General features: G+C 36.6%; 4 protein-coding genes across 4 annotated transcripts; 3 read left to right on the top strand and 1 right to left on the bottom strand.

The window, feature by feature from the left end:
- Positions 1-785: 785 nt before the first annotated feature.
- FPOAC1_002547 (uncharacterized protein) lies at positions 786-2,518 on the top strand (the record flags this gene model as incomplete). The annotated part of the gene is made up of 2 exons (XM_044847125.1): positions 786-1,005; positions 1,116-2,518. 2 exons carry the CDS (start codon positions 786-788, stop codon positions 2,516-2,518), a joined length of 1,623 nt encoding a protein of 540 aa, XP_044713041.1.
- Positions 2,519-3,172: 654 nt separating this feature from the next.
- On the top strand, positions 3,173-4,636 carry FPOAC1_002546 (uncharacterized protein; the record flags this gene model as incomplete). The annotated part of the gene is made up of 3 exons (XM_044847124.1): positions 3,173-3,326; positions 3,385-3,828; positions 3,879-4,636. 3 exons carry the CDS (start codon positions 3,173-3,175, stop codon positions 4,634-4,636), a joined length of 1,356 nt encoding a protein of 451 aa, XP_044713040.1.
- An 817-nt stretch (positions 4,637-5,453) lies between these two features.
- Positions 5,454-7,644, top strand: FPOAC1_002545 (uncharacterized protein; the record flags this gene model as incomplete). Its single annotated transcript, XM_044847123.1, has 4 exons — positions 5,454-5,506; positions 5,758-6,520; positions 6,567-7,147; positions 7,194-7,644. 4 exons carry the CDS (start codon positions 5,454-5,456, stop codon positions 7,642-7,644), a joined length of 1,848 nt encoding a protein of 615 aa, XP_044713039.1.
- A 284-nt stretch (positions 7,645-7,928) lies between these two features.
- Positions 7,929-9,930, bottom strand: FPOAC1_002544 (uncharacterized protein; the record flags this gene model as incomplete). The annotated part of the gene is made up of 4 exons (XM_044847122.1): positions 7,929-7,983; positions 8,205-8,552; positions 8,607-9,368; positions 9,422-9,930. The coding sequence occupies 4 exons, from the start codon at positions 9,928-9,930 to the stop codon at positions 7,929-7,931; spliced, it is 1,674 nt and encodes a 557-aa protein (XP_044713038.1).
- Positions 9,931-17,619: the final 7,689 nt, after the last annotated feature.

Raw genomic sequence — 17,619 nt, 5'->3', positions numbered from 1 at the left:
TAGTCTTCATTTCCTTTTGCGGCATTTGATTGGACCGAAAAACAAGGTTCCTTTTGGCTGCCGCTATGACCGTTTTGGGGGAGAGTCCATTCCGCTTACATACCTCAACTGATAATAATGGGGAAAGAAGAAAAGCAAATGACGACAACTTCAAAGGAGACCACGTGACCCAACAAGACATGATCAGTCTAGGGTAACATCTTCACCAGAAACTCTAAACTCCATCAACGAACGGCAAACGTCTGTGATTCATCATCCTCTCTATTCACCGCCTGGTATCGCTTACGTCGGCAGTTAATAGTGGCATCATGTTTCTTTAGCATGATACGCGGGGTCTCCCGTTTTGCTTACTTTTTATGCAGACATGTTGTACTGCATGTATCCGTAGTGTCTTTGGTAACAAACTGATGGGGCCTTTCTTAGCAATTAACATGTCGTCATACAAACTCACTCCATTAAGAGCTTCGACCACTAATATTCGTCTCATTGTCATCCCCCACATTATCAACTGCAGACATGGATGATTCGGAGCTTCTTTAGGTGGTGATGCTTGCGTTTTTGTCACGTAGAAACTGGTGTCGTCGCAATGGCACCCATGATCCGTTCTTTCCCTCTCGGCTCTCCCACTGCCTCTCCCATCATCCCACCTCCCCTCCCCAAAGCTTCCCCTACTTTAATACGACTTGATGCGTCCCTACCTTTCTACTAGAATACTCCAAAGCTTTCGCACAGCTCGGATACAGACTCCTCTTCCGCTAACAAAGTCCTTTTCTACATACAGAGCAATGTCGCAAGAATACAAGCTCAAGGGCCTATCGTCCCTGTCTCTTTCTCCCGGCTCTAAGCAAGAGGTCGAGGTCGAGGGTATCGAGGATGGCAAGGTTCTCCTTGTCAACACTGGAGGCACAACACAGGCTTTGGGAGCCAAGTGTACTCACTACGGTGCACCTCTGGCAAAGGGTGTGTTGACCAGTGATGGTCGTATCACATGTCCCTGGCACGGAGGTATGTACTGTGATCTGATAATTATTGCATAGCATTGCTATGAGTTCTGGTCCCTGAACTGAGGTCGGAGGTCAAGATGCATCTTTAACTTACGCTGATCAATCATCTAGCCTGTTTCAATGCAAAGACTGGCGATATTGAAGATGCCCCCGCCCTCGACCATCTCCCCGTATTCAAAATCGCTGAACGAGACGGTGCCGTATACATCACTGGAGAAGAAAGCGCCATCAAGTCCTCCAAGAGACAACCTAATGTTAAATGTGCCGGATCCAGCAGTGCACAGGAAGAACACGTCGTCGTCGTCGGTGGTGGCTCAGGTACATTGGGTGTTGTCGAGAGTCTTCGTGAGAAGGGTTGGAAAGGAGGAATCACTGTCGTGTCTAACGAGGGAAACTACCCAATCGACCGAACGAAGCTGAGCAAGGCTCTCTTGACCGATCTTGACAAGTTGACCTGGCGAAACAAGGACTTCTACGAAAACGGCTCCATCAAGTTCGTCGATGGCCAAGTCAGCAATGTTGACTTTTCTGGTCGGTCTGTGACAACCGAGACTGGAGAGAAGATCTCTTACACTAAGCTTGTCCTCGCGACGGGTGGTACTCCCAAGCGACTTCCCCTGGACGGATTTAAGGACCTCGACAACATCTTCACTCTTCGCAATGTCAACGACACAAGAAAGATTGTCGATCAGATCGGTAACAAGGGCAAGAAGATTGTGGTTGTCGGATCCTCATTCATCGGAATTGAGTGCGCAGTTGCTACAGCCAGCGACAATGATGTGACTGTCGTCGGTATGGAGAATGTTCCTCTTGAAAGGGTTCTTGGTGAAAAGGTTGGCTCAGGTCTTCAAAAGGCGCTCGAGGGCAAGGGCGTCAAGTTTTACATGGGCGCTAGTGTCGACAAGGCCGAGCCATCTTCATCCGACTCATCCAAGGTCGGTGCCGTGTGTCTTAAGGATGGTACCAGGCTGGAGGCGGACCTTGTTGTTCTCGGTGTGGGCGTCTCCCCCGCAACCCAGTATCTTAAGAACAACAGCAGCATCAAACTCGAGGATGACGGATCTATCAAGGTCAATGACGACTACTCAGTTGCTGGCCTTCAGGATGTATACGCTGTCGGCGATATTGCTACGTTCCCTTACCATGGACCTGGAGGCGAAGGAAAGCCGGTTCGCATTGAGCATTGGAACGTTGCTCAAAAGGCGGGTCGCATCGCTGCCAACCACATCGCCAACCCTGGTGGAAAGACGGAGCACTTTATCCCCATTTTCTGGTCAGCATTGGGTGCACAGCTTCGATACTGCGGCAACACGATGGCTTCTGGGTGGGACGACCTTGTTCTTGATGGCAACCCAGCTGAGAACCAGTTCGTAGCATATTATTGCAAGGGCGAAACAGTTGTCGCCATGGCTAGCATGGGCAGGGATCCTGCTATGGCACAGAGTGCCGAGCTGATGCGGGTGAACAAGATGCCCACCAAGACGGAGCTCCAAGAGGGGATCAGCGTCGTCTGAGTGTCCCAGATCTGTGGACTGGGAAATGACAAGCAAATGACTATCTGTTGTAACAAACTGACTTAATAATTTGACTTATTAACCGTGATCACCATAAAGACCTTTACACTAATTACAGCCTCCAGCTCCAAATCTCGTAGAAGCTCATGTGGAGGGATAAAACTTGGCGGCGGGAACCAGACGATCGGGCGAGACTATGATGAAGCTATGAACTCAGATCGAGATGACAGGTTACAGAATAGGCAATGTTTTAGCGGCAATAGAGCCAGTTTCAGAAGATAATTCCGCTTGGTCCACTGAAACTTCAACGTTTTTGTTCCATCCCCATGTTTTGGCACAGTCGATTCTTCGATCTGCGAAAAGTCAATGACGTCGCGACAGGGATCGTCATAACTGCATCAATGGAGCATAACCCCCTCTTATCCTCAAAACCTCCTCTGATCCACCTCCGGTACCTATTATCGGTCATGCTGACGAGTTGAGGCCGAGCGATACTACCTATGACGGGTGGACGTTTGACAAATGAAGTCATGAAAGCTTGTATTCTCATGGTTAAATACCACGAGTTGTACGCCCATCAAGGTCCCTTTTCGATGCTGGTGGCATAACAACCAATTATAATACAAATTTATCAATAATTTACGAACACAAAATATGGCTACTCAAGCTGCTTACGGAGTCGAAAAGATCGTTGGTCATAGCGATAATGCTATCACGGCGCAGGATGTTACTTCTTATCAAGAGACGGGCGACCATAGCCAGACCATGAAGGCTTTGGCCTGGATGGGCAAGAACAAGGTTCAGATTGGTATGTCTACTCCTACAGCACTTACACTTTACTATCAAACACTAATAACCCCCTGCAGTCGACGCTCCTAAGCCAAAGGTCATCGAAGACCGCGATGTCATCCTCAGAGTCACAGGCAGCACCGTCTGCGGTTCTGACCTGCATCTCCTCCATGGAACAATCATTCAACTCTCCGAGGGTGACATCCTGGGCCACGAGTTCTGCGGTGTTGTTGACCAGATCGGCGCTGGCGTCACGGGCATCGATGTCGGAGGGCGCTACGTCGCTTCGTTCCAGATTGCTTGCGGTGACTGCTTCTTCTGTAAACAGAAGCTCTCGTCCCAATGTGAGAAGACAAACTCCAACACCACTGAGCGTGCCATGTACGGTGGACGTACCGCTGGTATGTTTGGCTACTCGCATTTCACTGGCGGATTCGCTGGTGGCCAGGCCGAGTACGTTCGTGTGCCGCTTGGTGATGTGAACTTGTTGAAGATTCCCGATGATGTTCCTGATGAGAAGGGTAAGTTTTGTCTCTTCGTCCCTGTTAAGAGTTGCTGCTGACATGGTTAGCTCTTTACCTATCTGATGTCCTGGCTACATCCTACAACGCCGTCAAAGACACAGCCGTCTATCCCAACGACTCAGTCGCTGTCTTTGGTGCTGGCCCCATTGGTCAAATGGCTGGTATCTTTGCCATCAAGGAAGGCGCTAGCAAGATCATCTTTGTCGACACGGAGCCTCGCCTTTCCTTTGTTCGCGAGCGCTGGCCCGCAGAGCACAATGATAAGCTGGAGCTGGTCGACTTCAAGCAGTTATCTCACGGTGTTACCAACAAGCCTACAGTAGTGAGCCGCCTCAAGGAGCTCACTGGTAACCGTGGACCAGACTGCGCCATTGAGTGCGTGGCAGGCGAGTACCCCAAGGGCTGGATGCACACTATCGAGCTGGCCATCGGCGCCGAGACAGACACTAGCGAGATTATCAACGAGATGATTGAGGGAGTTCGCAATTACGGCCGCTGTGGTGTGACGGGAGTGTACGTCGGTTACACGAACCACTTCAACATTGGATCCCTGATGGAGCGCGGTGTTCGACTCATCGGTAATGGTCAAGCCCCCGTTCACAAGTACTGGGAAGAGCTTCTTGAGATGATCCAGAGGGGTGAGCTTGATCCAGCTCAGATGCTGTCGCACCGCGTCAGACTGGAGGATCTCGACAAGGTGTACTACAAGTTTGAGAAGAAGGAGGATGGTATGCAAAAGGTGTTTGTGGAGACCAAGTTTTCTTTCCCCAGAGACCCTAGCACTCCTACTCTCACGACTTATTAGGCCGAGTTGATACCAGATGGCGTTGGTGAGAATGGGATGTTGGGATATATGATGACCAATTACTACGTTAGTGGAGTTTATTATGAAGTAATGAAGAATGTTATCAATGCATTGTTGTGTTGTTGTTGAGCGATGTGAAACTTGATCTTGGTTGTTGATGCCAGCACCAGATGAAAGCACATCACTGGTCTGGTCCAACGACTCCAAGGGATCTCTCGTTACGTATGAAGATAGGCTACTGAAGCCACCGAATATGAATCGCCATCCTAGATTTAATCACTGTATGAGTAAGCGCCTACTTGGTCCCCAGTATTGGAGACCAAGTGAGATAATTGATCATGAAGCCGAGGTGAATATAACCCAAGCCAAAGTGATAGTCCCATCTGGCTTGGCTAATATCACGGCGATGCTTAGAGCCACTACAAGAGCGATAGCTTGTCAAACTTAGGGCCATTGATCTAATGAATATGTTATTTATGTAAGCTTAGTCTGATATATCTTGAAAGGTCTACCTATGATTGATGGGACATGTTCTGAGGTGATCTTTGATGCCTACCTTCCTACCGCCTACCAATGAACCGCTGTCATGTTTTATAGGATCCTTAATTTAGCGCTTACGATCAGCGGGTCGTAGTGGGCCTAGCCTTGGAAGGCGCTGAACGTGCATCGACTGATTGTATTTGTCAGCCTTTTGTTGTCGCAATGTCGATGAAATGATTCAACATCTCGACTTCAATTACTCTTGTCCTCCAGACAGAGACACTATGGACTCACTGCTATACTCGTATTTCTAAAGTTGACCAGGTCTGTCGCGAACATGGCCACTCCAGAAGACACAGACCCGATACCTTCAAACCGTCGCAAGGGTGAGTAAGTTGACCCCCAATCCAGTCGACTCAACTAAATAATGAACCTCAGCCTGTGATTTGTGCTTTACAAAAAAGATCAAATGCGACATGCTAAAGCCCGACTGCTCAAATTGCATTCTTTATAATACAAGTTGTCGCACCAGCATCATCAGACGCAAGCCCAGTTCAACGACGAGGGGTAGAATAGCCAAACAACAGCAAGAGTAAATGAGTCCCTTATCCTCTACTTCTGAATAAAACTAACATGAGTAGCGACAATAGATCAGAAGGTCTTGAAGCACGGCTGAAGCGTATAGAAGAGCATCTGGAGCTTGTTCTTAATGCTGCCAAAGATGCTCAATCAGCTAAACCTCCAACATGGTCACCACAGAGCCACTCCAGCATTGGTAATTCATCAGAACCCATCACCAACAAGGGTGGAATCGATGAAGACCTGGCCAAAGTAGGCGTTTATTCTTGGAAGTTTGATCCTGTTCGTCCAGTCGTCTACGAAGGCCCTCAGCCAAACTCACTCGACCTCCCTCCCCTCGAGGAAGTTCTCCCTATAGCGAATCACTACTTTGCCACTTTCAATACTGTCATCCCGCTCTTTCAACAACCAGAGTTTATGAAACTTCTCAGATCATGGTACAACCAACCGAATACGCGCGACAGAGCCAGGTGGGCAGTCATACAATGCGTCATGGCAATCGGGTACCGTACGCCTCAACTTTCTCTCACTAATAGCCAAGCGTTGCATGTTGAAAAGGCGGACCAGTGTTTACGGAATGTCCAAAGTGTTGTTTCCGAGCTTGTCACGCGCGAGAACGATTTGCTCGGTCTACAGGCCCTGCTGGGTATCGTCATGCTGTTTCAGAACAGTCGTGATCCGAAACCTGCGGGTGTCATTATTGGAACAGCATTACGGTTGGCGCATAGATTGCGATTGCATTCGCAAGAGGCGGCGATGAAATTTCCTGCTGCCGAAGCCGAACATCGATCACGAGTGTTTTGGATTGCGTATGTTTTGGACAAGGTATATTGACTATCATCTCCTCATCGACCAAGGCTGACAGGTGTAGGATATTGGTCTAAGAGGAAACACACCTTCGTGCCAGAATGATGAAGATATCGACATTCCTTTACCCACCATAGCGCCAGTAGACAGCGCAGGATTGATATGGACGCAAAATGGCCAAGTTCATTTTAACTACCACCGAAGACGTGTTGAACTTGCTTACATTGAGGGCAAAGTTTACGACCTCCTCCACTCCAACCGGGCCAGTCGGATTACACCACAAGAGCGTCAAAGAAGAGTAGCGCGCCTTCAGTCCATGCTTGATCAATGGTATGAGCGTATCCCCCAAGCCTTCCACATCGAGCATGTAGCTGCGACGGTGGGACCAAGCCAGCTTGTGCAGATGACCAAAATGCACCATGCGTTTCTATTGACCGAGGTTATGATCCATGGCATATACAGTTATAACAAAGATTGGCAGAAGAGAATAAGCTCTTTTGGACGAGATAAAATATCGGGGGCAGATCAAAACGGTATAAACAACGAGCAGGCGCCTCTGCCAGAGGGATGGAACCAGTGCGTTGATGTGAGCAGGGGATGTATGAAGCTATTCCAGGAAGCAACACCGACAGAGTGTCTAGTCTGGTAAGTCTTCTACTTTGCCTTATTATCCCTGTACTGACTTCCACAGGCAATGCAGTTACTCCCACTTCTCGGCTTTGATAGTCCTCCTCGCCAACATGATTCTCAACCCAGGCCATGCATCAATCCACACCGATCAGCATATCTCAATAAAAGCACTCGACCTATTCGACAAACTCCTGAAGATCGTAGACGATGAAGCCTTTAGGGCACTGCGTTCTGTCGTCGGAGATCTAAGCCAAAGAGCTCAAGAAGCCGTGGCTGCGCATCGGCAGCATCTCAAGAGTCTGGGCCAGGACATCTACGAACCGATTGATGTTGAAGAAACGGTCGTGCAGGAGCTAGATTTTCTACCAACCGATAATACGTTTGAGAATATGGATGGGCCGTTTGCTGGGCTGGAGTCGGGTTCAGAGTTTGATGTTCTTGGGTTTGGGCAAGATGGTAGTGGAATGGGATTTGTTGATGGGGACACAAATACTTGGTTTTTACCTGGGTGAAAGACAACTGGAAGTGGTAAATCTTGCAGTATCTTAGACTAGAACACACCTTTATCTATCATCAATTATCAACATTATATCTATCATGACTTAGGTATTAGTAGTACAATTGTCCATCCTTTGGCTGCCGGACCGACTCATGAGAGAATCCACAATGATATGTTGGCTTCCCAACAGAACCTTCTCTTTCAAGACACATGACACCCCATTTCAGATGTAGTAACGGTGCCTCTGGGTCTAAAGTACAGCCGACTGGCTGATGACAAGCAGCCGCAATTGCCAAACTACAACTTGCAGCCACAGGCATACCAGTCGGTAGGCGTCGAAATGCGGTGATAGCTATCGCGACAGCCATAAGACCCGAGGTGATAACAACACAGATGATGGCGATTGGTGAATATCCACAGGTCACCACAGTTCCCTCGAGGTTAAAGTCTGTTTTCGTTTTTTCGTATTTTTCAACAATGACGATAAAAATGCTTTGTGACAGAATCCAGTGTACTAGGATTGAAACAAGTACAAGGGGGATGCTATATCGGTAGGGGAGTTGAAGAAAGTACCGGGAACGTTGCTGACCTCGCGGGTTGGAGGAAACGCGTAATGGACGTCGATTGCAGCCAAAATCACTCCATTCTTTTGCGGCAGCCATGGAGGTGTAGAGACTGTTGTACTGAAAATACAGAAGAGAGAATATCAGCTGAGGAAGGTTGGACGTGAGAACTTTGGGGAAAATGTTCTGTTCCCCTGCTTGCGGCTGATCTGAAAACCCTTCGTTCCCTTTTATCAGAGTGACTTCGTTTGCGGTTCCAAATCCTAGACTCCAGAGGCTCTTGACGTTCTGGGGACCATAGATTTCTCTGATACCCCAAACCAGAAGCACACAGGTAACGGTAAAAGCAACTCCAAACCTGGGGTAAGTTTTTAGTATATATGCCTTCTTCTGGGACTGACGCCGTTCTTACATGACAAAACTAAAGAACCACCGCGTCTTGGTAACAGCAACTCCGCGTCTTTTAGGCTGTGAATACATGATACTTGGTCGACCAAAGAGACCGTCGCGGACAATCCGTGCCGATGCTAAACAACTTCCGCGCGAGTTTTCATCTGGGTGAGCCAAGAATGATTGGATAGCATCTCCAAGAACAAACATGGGCTCTTTTGGTGGGCGAAGAACAATCAAGGCCAGTATGACGGCTTTGATCAAGTTCACTGCAAGTACGATCCCCGCAAGGTAGATGTCGAAGTTGAGTCGACATTTCTCTGGTGCTGGCTCGCTAAGGCAGTATTCGACCCTACTACCGAATGGACTCCAATTGTCCGATTGAAGTTTAATTCGTGGTAATTCGAAGTGACAAGGGCTGCAAGATTTACCACATATCCATTGATAATCCGATGGGTAACAGGATTTTCGTCGTACGTTGTTTGAAAATGCAGAATCTATCTTGTGTGTCCTGTTTGATTCGAATTCGGACGGCGACGCGTCGACAACTAGTATAACGTCGATACTTTCTGTTTGGAAAGTTGTGCCATACTGGTTGATGCACTCTAAAGCAGTGAGATTATTGAGTTGACTGAGTATTATTTTCCTTGAATCAAATAATTTTATAGTGCCGTTATGTGCAGGCACATGTACATGATATCTCTCGAGTAGCTCGAGGTTTTTATCGACAGTGAATATACTGTAAGAATATGTTGCTAAGGATGAGTAGACCACAGAGTTGAGCCTCAGTCCTGTCAGCCTCCTGCTTCTTGGTTTTAGTTAGGTCTGGGTACTTACAAAAGATGGAGTGGCAGTGAGGAAAGGACCAGTAGCCACCAGAGTATTACTCTCCGAGTTGAAACCTCTCTCAAGTTGCGAAAGCTGGGTATCCCAATGTCTACCCATCTCTTTTGTGCATGAGCTTTGTCAACATCGGCTCTGGTTGGTGTAGAAAGACATTGCATCCCATAGTTGCTGGCGGAAAGAAGAACTGAACCAAGGACGTTGATGATGAGGTGAATCAGGAGACTCATGTTTCGAGTTTTTGAACATGAACCCTCGTAGACAATTCTTCGGCTCGTCTTGACGCCATCCCGGCCGCTTTCGAGACTCACGCTTGACCAGATGGTGACACTGAGATTGACAGCAAAAACAACAGCACAAGCACAGGAACCACTGATAAGAGTAACCTTCCAGTCGTCCATTTTCTTGGTGCTGTCATCGCTGATATTACTGACGGATCTGTCCGTGTTGTTGTTGCTTGGTTTGAGAAGTCCATTGCTTTCGTGAAATTGTGGCTCGTCCATTGTTGTCTGTACAGGGGATGAAGCATACGATTTTGAGAATACTTATCTTCTGTGATCCCCAGTTGATAATATCATGAATCTCTTATGAAGACGGGAGTAGAATTTAAAGGTTAATTAACTAGATTATTTATACTAAGCCTTTAGCTTTAGGCTTTATTATTTAACTTTTTCTAACTAATTATACTTTTAAGGCTTTAATTACTATTATTATAACGTACATGATAAGCGGGTGCAACAGACAAGCGAGTGCAACAAAAAATCCCGCAATTTACATCTTCTCAACTTAATCAATTAATTTTCAACCACCAAATATGCCAGACCCAAATATTGAGGCTAGGATTCTTCTTGCACTTCGTGCCCTTCAAAATGACCCAAAATTAAGTCTCCGACGCGCCGCAGGCATCTACCAGGTCCGTTATTGGACTTTATATCGCCGACAGAAGGGTATCCTTTCTACGCGTGATTCTATCCCAAAATCACGCAAACTATCTGATCTAGAAGAACAGATCATAGTTCAGTTCATTCTCGATCTGGATTCGCGAGGGTTTCCCCCGCGACTGCGTTGTGTTGAGGAGATGGCTAACCGATTGCTCGCCGACCGCGAGACGCCGCCTGTCGGCAAGCGCTGGGCCTCTAACTTCGTCAAGCGACACAAAGACCTCAAGACGCATTTCCCCCGTAAATATGACTACCAGAGAGCCAAATGTGAAGATCCGACCATTATTCGCAACTGGTTTAGGCTCGTAGCAAATGTAATTGCGAAGTATGGCATCCGACCTGATGAAATCTATAACTTTGACGAGACTGGCTTTATGATGGGCGTTATTGCGAGCGGAATGGTCGTCACAGGTGCTGAAAGGCGTGGAAGACCAAAATCAGTGCAGCCTGGAAACCGGGAATGGATTACAGTCATTCAGGCGATCAATGCCGAGGGCCAAGCGATCCCGCCGTTCATCATAGGTGCGGGCCAATATCACCTCGCCCACTGGTACCGAGAAAGCAACCTCCCGGGCGATTGGGCTATTGCGACGAGTCCTAATGGCTGGACAGATAACGAGATAGTCCTCGAGTGGCTAAAGCACTTCGACCGGTGTACTACCAAGCAATCAAAGAATCGCTATCGTCTCCTGATCCTCGACGGACACCAAAGTCACCACTCGGTCGACTTTGAGAGATATTGCAAGGCAAATAAAATCATCACGCTTTGTATACCGCCTCATTCGTCTCATCTGCTGCAGCCTCTTGATGTCGGGTGCTTTGGCCTGCTTAAGAAGGCTTACGGGCGAGAAATCGAGCATTTGATCAGATGCTCCGTAACCCACATTTCCAAAACCGAGTTCTTGCCGGCTTTTTACACCGCCTACCAGGCCACAATGACAGAGAAAAATATTAAAGCAGCCTTTAGAGGAGCCGGACTTGCTCCTCTCGACCCAGAAAGTGTAATCTCGAAGCTCGATGTGCAGCTGCGGACTCCAACGCCTGTGGAGGAGGTAGTTAGCCCCTCGACCCCTTGGGTCTCAAAGACCCCAAAGACTATCCTTGAAGCCGACTCTCAGCTTGAATATCTTGAAAAGAGAATCAAAAGGCATAAAAGTAGCTCTCCAGAGTCAATTCTAGAAGCATTGAGGTCTTCTTCCAAGGGAACAAAGATAGTTATGCATAAGGTTGCCTTATTAGAGGCCAGGGTCCAAGATCTTGAACAGGCAAATAAGATACTAAGCCGGCGGCGGAGGGCAAAAAGAACCCGGCTACAGAAAGGAGGGGTGATGACAGTAGAGGAAGGAAGGCAAGTAATTGATCAAACGGATGTTGATGCGCAGGCGGTGGCTGGACCATCGAGAAGTGGTGGTCAAGGAGGGCCTCCGCGAATGAAGGAAAGGCGCTGTGGAGCGTGCGGCAAGACAGGACATAATGCAAGGACCTGTCAGATACTTGTCGCTATGTCTATGGAAGAATATAGCGATTAATTTTACTTAATTAATAGTCTGTTGTGTTTTTATTGCTATTTCTATCTGAGATGTTGTGATGTTGTGTTGCACTCGCTTGTCTGTTGCACCCGCTTATCATGTACGTTAGAAAATATATAAATTATATTTAGATAGATAAATAGAAATATTAATAAGCCTTTAGTTTACTTAATTAATACTAAATATTTTAAGTATTATTTTCTTAATAATAGGTTTAATTATAAAGTAATTAATAAAGACTATTAAAGATCTTTTAAATAATTTAATTTAAGCCTTAAGGTAATATATAGCCTAGATAAAGTAGGCTATTTTAAGCTTAATTAGCTTATATTTATATTTAGTTAATAATAAAATATAATTTAAAAAGTATATAAGTAAAATAATATTAGCTAGAATATAAGTATTTTCTTTCTATATATAATTATTTTTAATATAGTAAAGAATAGTATTAAAGTCTTATTAAAGACTAATATTAATCTAAAGAAATAGTTATTTAGTAAAATCTAAATAAAATATTCTTTTATTAAAAGTAATTTTAAATTAAATTACTTTAAAGGATATTAACTCTTTAAGTATAAAGTTATAGTAAATTATCTTAATATAAACTATTCTCTATTCTTTATTATTATTTATAATCTTATTATCTTAATAATCTTTAATTAATAAAATAACTTTTTACTATTAAAGTAATTTAATAAGTTTTATATAATATAGAATTAAATACTTAATATAATTAATTATTTTAATATATTATTCTAGAGCTATTAATTATATTAAGAATTTAAAGGTAATAAATATTATTACTCTTTTAGCTATTATTAATAAACTAAAGGTATTAACTCTAAAGCTAAGAATATAAGTATTTAAATATTTAAGCTAACTTTTCTTTAAATTAATAATAAAATTCTTAGACTTAAATAAAGTAAATAGAGTTTAAAAATATTTAAAGTATTTAATTACTAATTATAAAAAAATAATAATATTATTAATAAAGGCTTAATAGAATCCTTAGAAAAAATAAAGTAAATAATCTATATATCTCTATATATATACTAAAGAATTATAAAAACTTATTAATATAATTATTAATCTTTTAAGTCTTTAATAATTTATAATAATAAAGTAATTATAATATTTTAATTTAATTTTAAATTAATAGAAAAAGGTAAATATATTTATAGTAAAAATATATATTACTTTCTATAAGGCATTAATAATATCTTTTTATTTAAATAAAGGATAATAATTAAATATAGTAACTTTATTAAATATTTATAGATTAATAATTATATATACTTTTAATTTATTATTAACCTTTCTTTATACTATAAATATTAAGGCTATAAAGGGGATAAGTTATTAGACTTATTTTATATATTCTTTATAATATAGTATATTAAATATTTTATTAATAAATTCTTTATCCTTTATACTATAAGTATAAGATTATTAAAATACCTTATATTTATATTAATTATCTATAAGGGGGATAGTTATCTTATTATCTTTATTAATATAAATAAAACCTTTATTAATTTATATAATAAAGAATTTATATATAAGCTAGTTAGCTTATTATATAAAGAGTAATTTATTATTATAAATATAAATACTATTACTTATACTAATCTTAAGTAAATCTAGCTATTATTATACTTAAACCTTATAAAGAAGTCTATAGAGACCTAGTAAGTTTATAGTATTAATAACTAGGTTAATATTATCTTTAATAATAAGTATATTAGTAAATATATTTAATTCTTTTTCTAAGAATTTAATAAATACTATTAATAGCTAGTATTTTTAATTATATTAGTTTTTTTAAGCTTTTATAATATTAATTATAATAATATTAAATATAATTCTTAATTACTTATATATAATTAACTTTAATACTATAATCTTATATATTAAGTTTTTTATTCTTAGGTTATTAATACTAGAGGTAATAACCTTAAGGGTAAAAAATAAAATAAACTTAATTAATAATAATACTTATATATCTATTTATAGACCTTAAATAAATTCTTTTCTTAGACTTATTAAAAGAATAATTATATTAGCTATTATAAAGGCTATAAGTACTAATTTCTATATAAAAGCTAGATATAATTACTATTCTTTATATTTTTTAAGGTTTTTAAGCTTCTGCTTTTAAAATATATAAATATTAAAATCTATATTATTAATAATTATAATATCTAAAGGGCTAATAATATCTATAAGACTATTAATTATAGTTATTAGTAATCTATAGAATATATAAAAATATCCTTTAAAAACTTCTTTCTAGAAAATTAAAATAAAGTAAAACTCTCTAGCTAGAATTATTATAATATAAACTGCCTATATTTATTATAATACCTTTTTAATAAATTATATAACTTAAAAAAAGATATAAAAATCTTCTAGTAAAATATAATTAAAGTATTATATTATATTTATAATATTAATACTATAAAGTACTATTTAACTATTTCTAAAGAAAGTAATTAATAATAATAATAATATTCTATCCTAGACTTAAGTATTATATTTAAATTTAATTATATTAGTATTATCTTTATTCTTATAAATACTATTAGTATAAAAAGAGAATATAGCCTATTTATTATAAAGTTTACTTATTTTATTATTAATACCTTTAATATATACTAGTTTTTTCTTTTTAATCTTATAATTTAAAGTATTTAATTAGGCCTAATTAATAATAAGTTTTCTATAGCTAATATCTATATAAATAATAATAAAAAGATCTTTATATTTACTATAGACTTAGAATCTTAAGTAAATATAATTTCTATTAATTTTATATATAGTAAATATAAGGAATTAAATTATATTTTATATATTAAAAGTAATAACTTTATAATTCTCTTAACTTAAATTAATAATATTATTACCTATAGTATTATTAGTAATATTAAAGTAATCTTAAGTAATAGTATTTATAATTTACTAGTAATAATAACTTATATTATTATAGCTATTCTTAATATAGTAATATAGCTTATTATAAAATAAGAAATCTTATTAATAATAAATATAATACTTAGTTTTAATAAAAGTATTTTTACTTAAAAGCTAGATAGGTAAGATATATATTTATACTCTTAAGTATTCTTATAGTAAAGCTCTTATAATAAATATATAGTTATATATTTTATATTTATATATTTCTAATATAAAGGTTAATAAGAAAGTATTTTCTCTTAAGATATTTAGTAAATCTTATTTAATAATTATAAAGCTAAGATAAGCTCTTTATAATAATATTAAGCTAATTAAATAGTTACTATTAAATCTATATTTATTATTATAATAGTTATAGTCTAGTTATATATTAAATATATCTTTTAAAGTATTATTTTCTATAATAGAATAATACTTTTTAAAATAAACCTTCTTTTTTCTTAAATATAATCTCTTTTATATAGTTAAGTATATTAATTATTTTATTTAAATTTATTTTACTTTTTAGTTTATTTCTTATTATACTTATTATTATATTATTAATTATAATTTTATTTATCCTTTTAATAGCTACTTTAATACCTATTTAAATAATAAAAGTCTTTTTAATTATTATAGCTTTAATTATTATCTTAATACTTATTCCTATAGGAATTACTTTTATATTATTAATTATAATTAAAGTTAAATTTAAAGAAGTCTTAATTAGCTATTTATATAATAATATAATAATAATTCTTATAAATATAAATAAAGTCTATTAATTAAATATTCTTATTAAAATATAGAAAGAAATAATTAACTTTAAGATTAATTATAATAAAGATAATAAAAAGAATAAATACTTTACTAAAGTATTTTAATTATTTAATTAGATTTACTTTTTATTAAGCCTATTAAGATAAAGTAATATTCTTTTTAATAAGCTAGAAAGTATATAGATTAAAGTATAAAGTAGCCTAAAGCTTACTATCTAGATATTTAAAGTAATATATAAGAATTCTTATAAAGTTAAAGATTATAAAGTTTAAAACCTTTTCTTTTTTATATTTATCTATTTTAAATATTAATTAAGTATTTACTTTTCTAGTTAATATAAAGATATAGCTATTATTAAGATAATTTTTACTATAATATTTAAATATTAATAAGTATTTATAGAATATAAATATATTAATATAAATACTTTTTTTACTAAAGGTTATAATAAATCCTTAATTATATTAATTATTAAAATATCTAGAATTAAATACTTTAAGTATTATTAATTATTAATATTTAATAAATTAATTTATTATAATTAAGTAAAAAATCTAATTACTTTTAATTTAAAGAGGATATTTAAATAATAAGTAGTTTTTAATAGGGCTTAATTACCTTAGGTTATAGGGTATATTTAGAATATTTCTATAATTTCTTTTTATTATTATAGAAAGTAGATTAAATAAGATATTTAAGTATAAAGAAAAGATAGAAAGTTATAAATTAATATATATTTATTAATATTATAAGAGATAAGTTATTAGATTTATATTATAATATTATAATCTTATATAATTATAGTTTTTAATATTACTTTAATAAAGTATTTATTAATTAATTAATAGAATTTAATTCTTTAGGTAATTATATCTTTTTTATAAATTAAAATAAACTTAATATTATTATTTATTTAATTTAAATTATATAAAGAAGAGTATTATTAGTTATTTTTTATTATATTAATAATAAAGGGAAGGTTATTATTTCCTTTAGAATAAATAAAAGTAAATTAAGCTAATATTTATTAAAATAATTTAGTCTATATTATAACTAATTTAATATTAAATTATTATAATACTATAAGTAATATTAAAGTAGATATATAATTATCTTTAAGGTTATTTTTTATATCTATTTAAATATTATATTTTAATTCTTATTAATCTTTTAGAAAAATATTAAATTCTAAGTAATAAATATTTTATTATTTAATAATAAGTATAATATATTTCTTATTAAAGTAATATAAAGAGGCTTTATTTTCCTTTTTAATTATATACTATAAATTTAATTATAAAAAGGAGTTAAGCTCTTTTAATTATATTATAAGTTTTTTACTATAGGTAGTATTTAAATATAAAGGCTTTTCTTTATTATATTATAATTTTATTATTATTATAATAGCTTTAATTAAGCCTTATAGATATTAATTATATTTAATATCTTTATTAAAAAAAGTATTAATAATTTCTTTAATTTAACCTAAGGGTTAAAGGCTATAATCCTTAGGTTTATACTTTAAAGAAATATAAATATTAATATTAATTATAAATACTCTTTAAATATTTTCTTTTCTTTTCCTTAGGATATTAAATTATCTCTATTTAATTAATATAAAGGTTTATACTTTAATTATAAATATAATATTAAATACTTTAACTCTTTAAAGTTAAAATAAAGGCTATATTATTAATTATTTTTATAAAATAAAATTAAATTAAAAGGCCTTTTTTTTTATTAAAGTATATATTTAAAAAGATTAATCTATAAAGCTTTTTAAAATAGTTAATATATTATATTAATATAAAAATATTATATTTAAATAGGTCTAAGTTAATATATAGGAATATATAATAATTAGCTATTTAATAAAGCTTAGATCTTATTTTTATAAGACTAAGATTTAAATCTTAGTAAATTAATTTTTAATTTTTTAATTAAATTATTAAAAAAAAGGTATACTTAATATAGATAGTTAAGTATATTA

The sequence above is a fragment of the Fusarium poae genome, chromosome 1 (genome assembly GCF_019609905.1).
Source record: "Fusarium poae strain DAOMC 252244 chromosome 1, whole genome shotgun sequence".
Taxonomy (NCBI): Eukaryota; Fungi; Ascomycota; class Sordariomycetes; order Hypocreales; family Nectriaceae; genus Fusarium; species Fusarium poae.
Note: the sequence above shows the minus strand (reverse complement) of the source record. Positions and strands in the feature narration are given on the sequence as shown.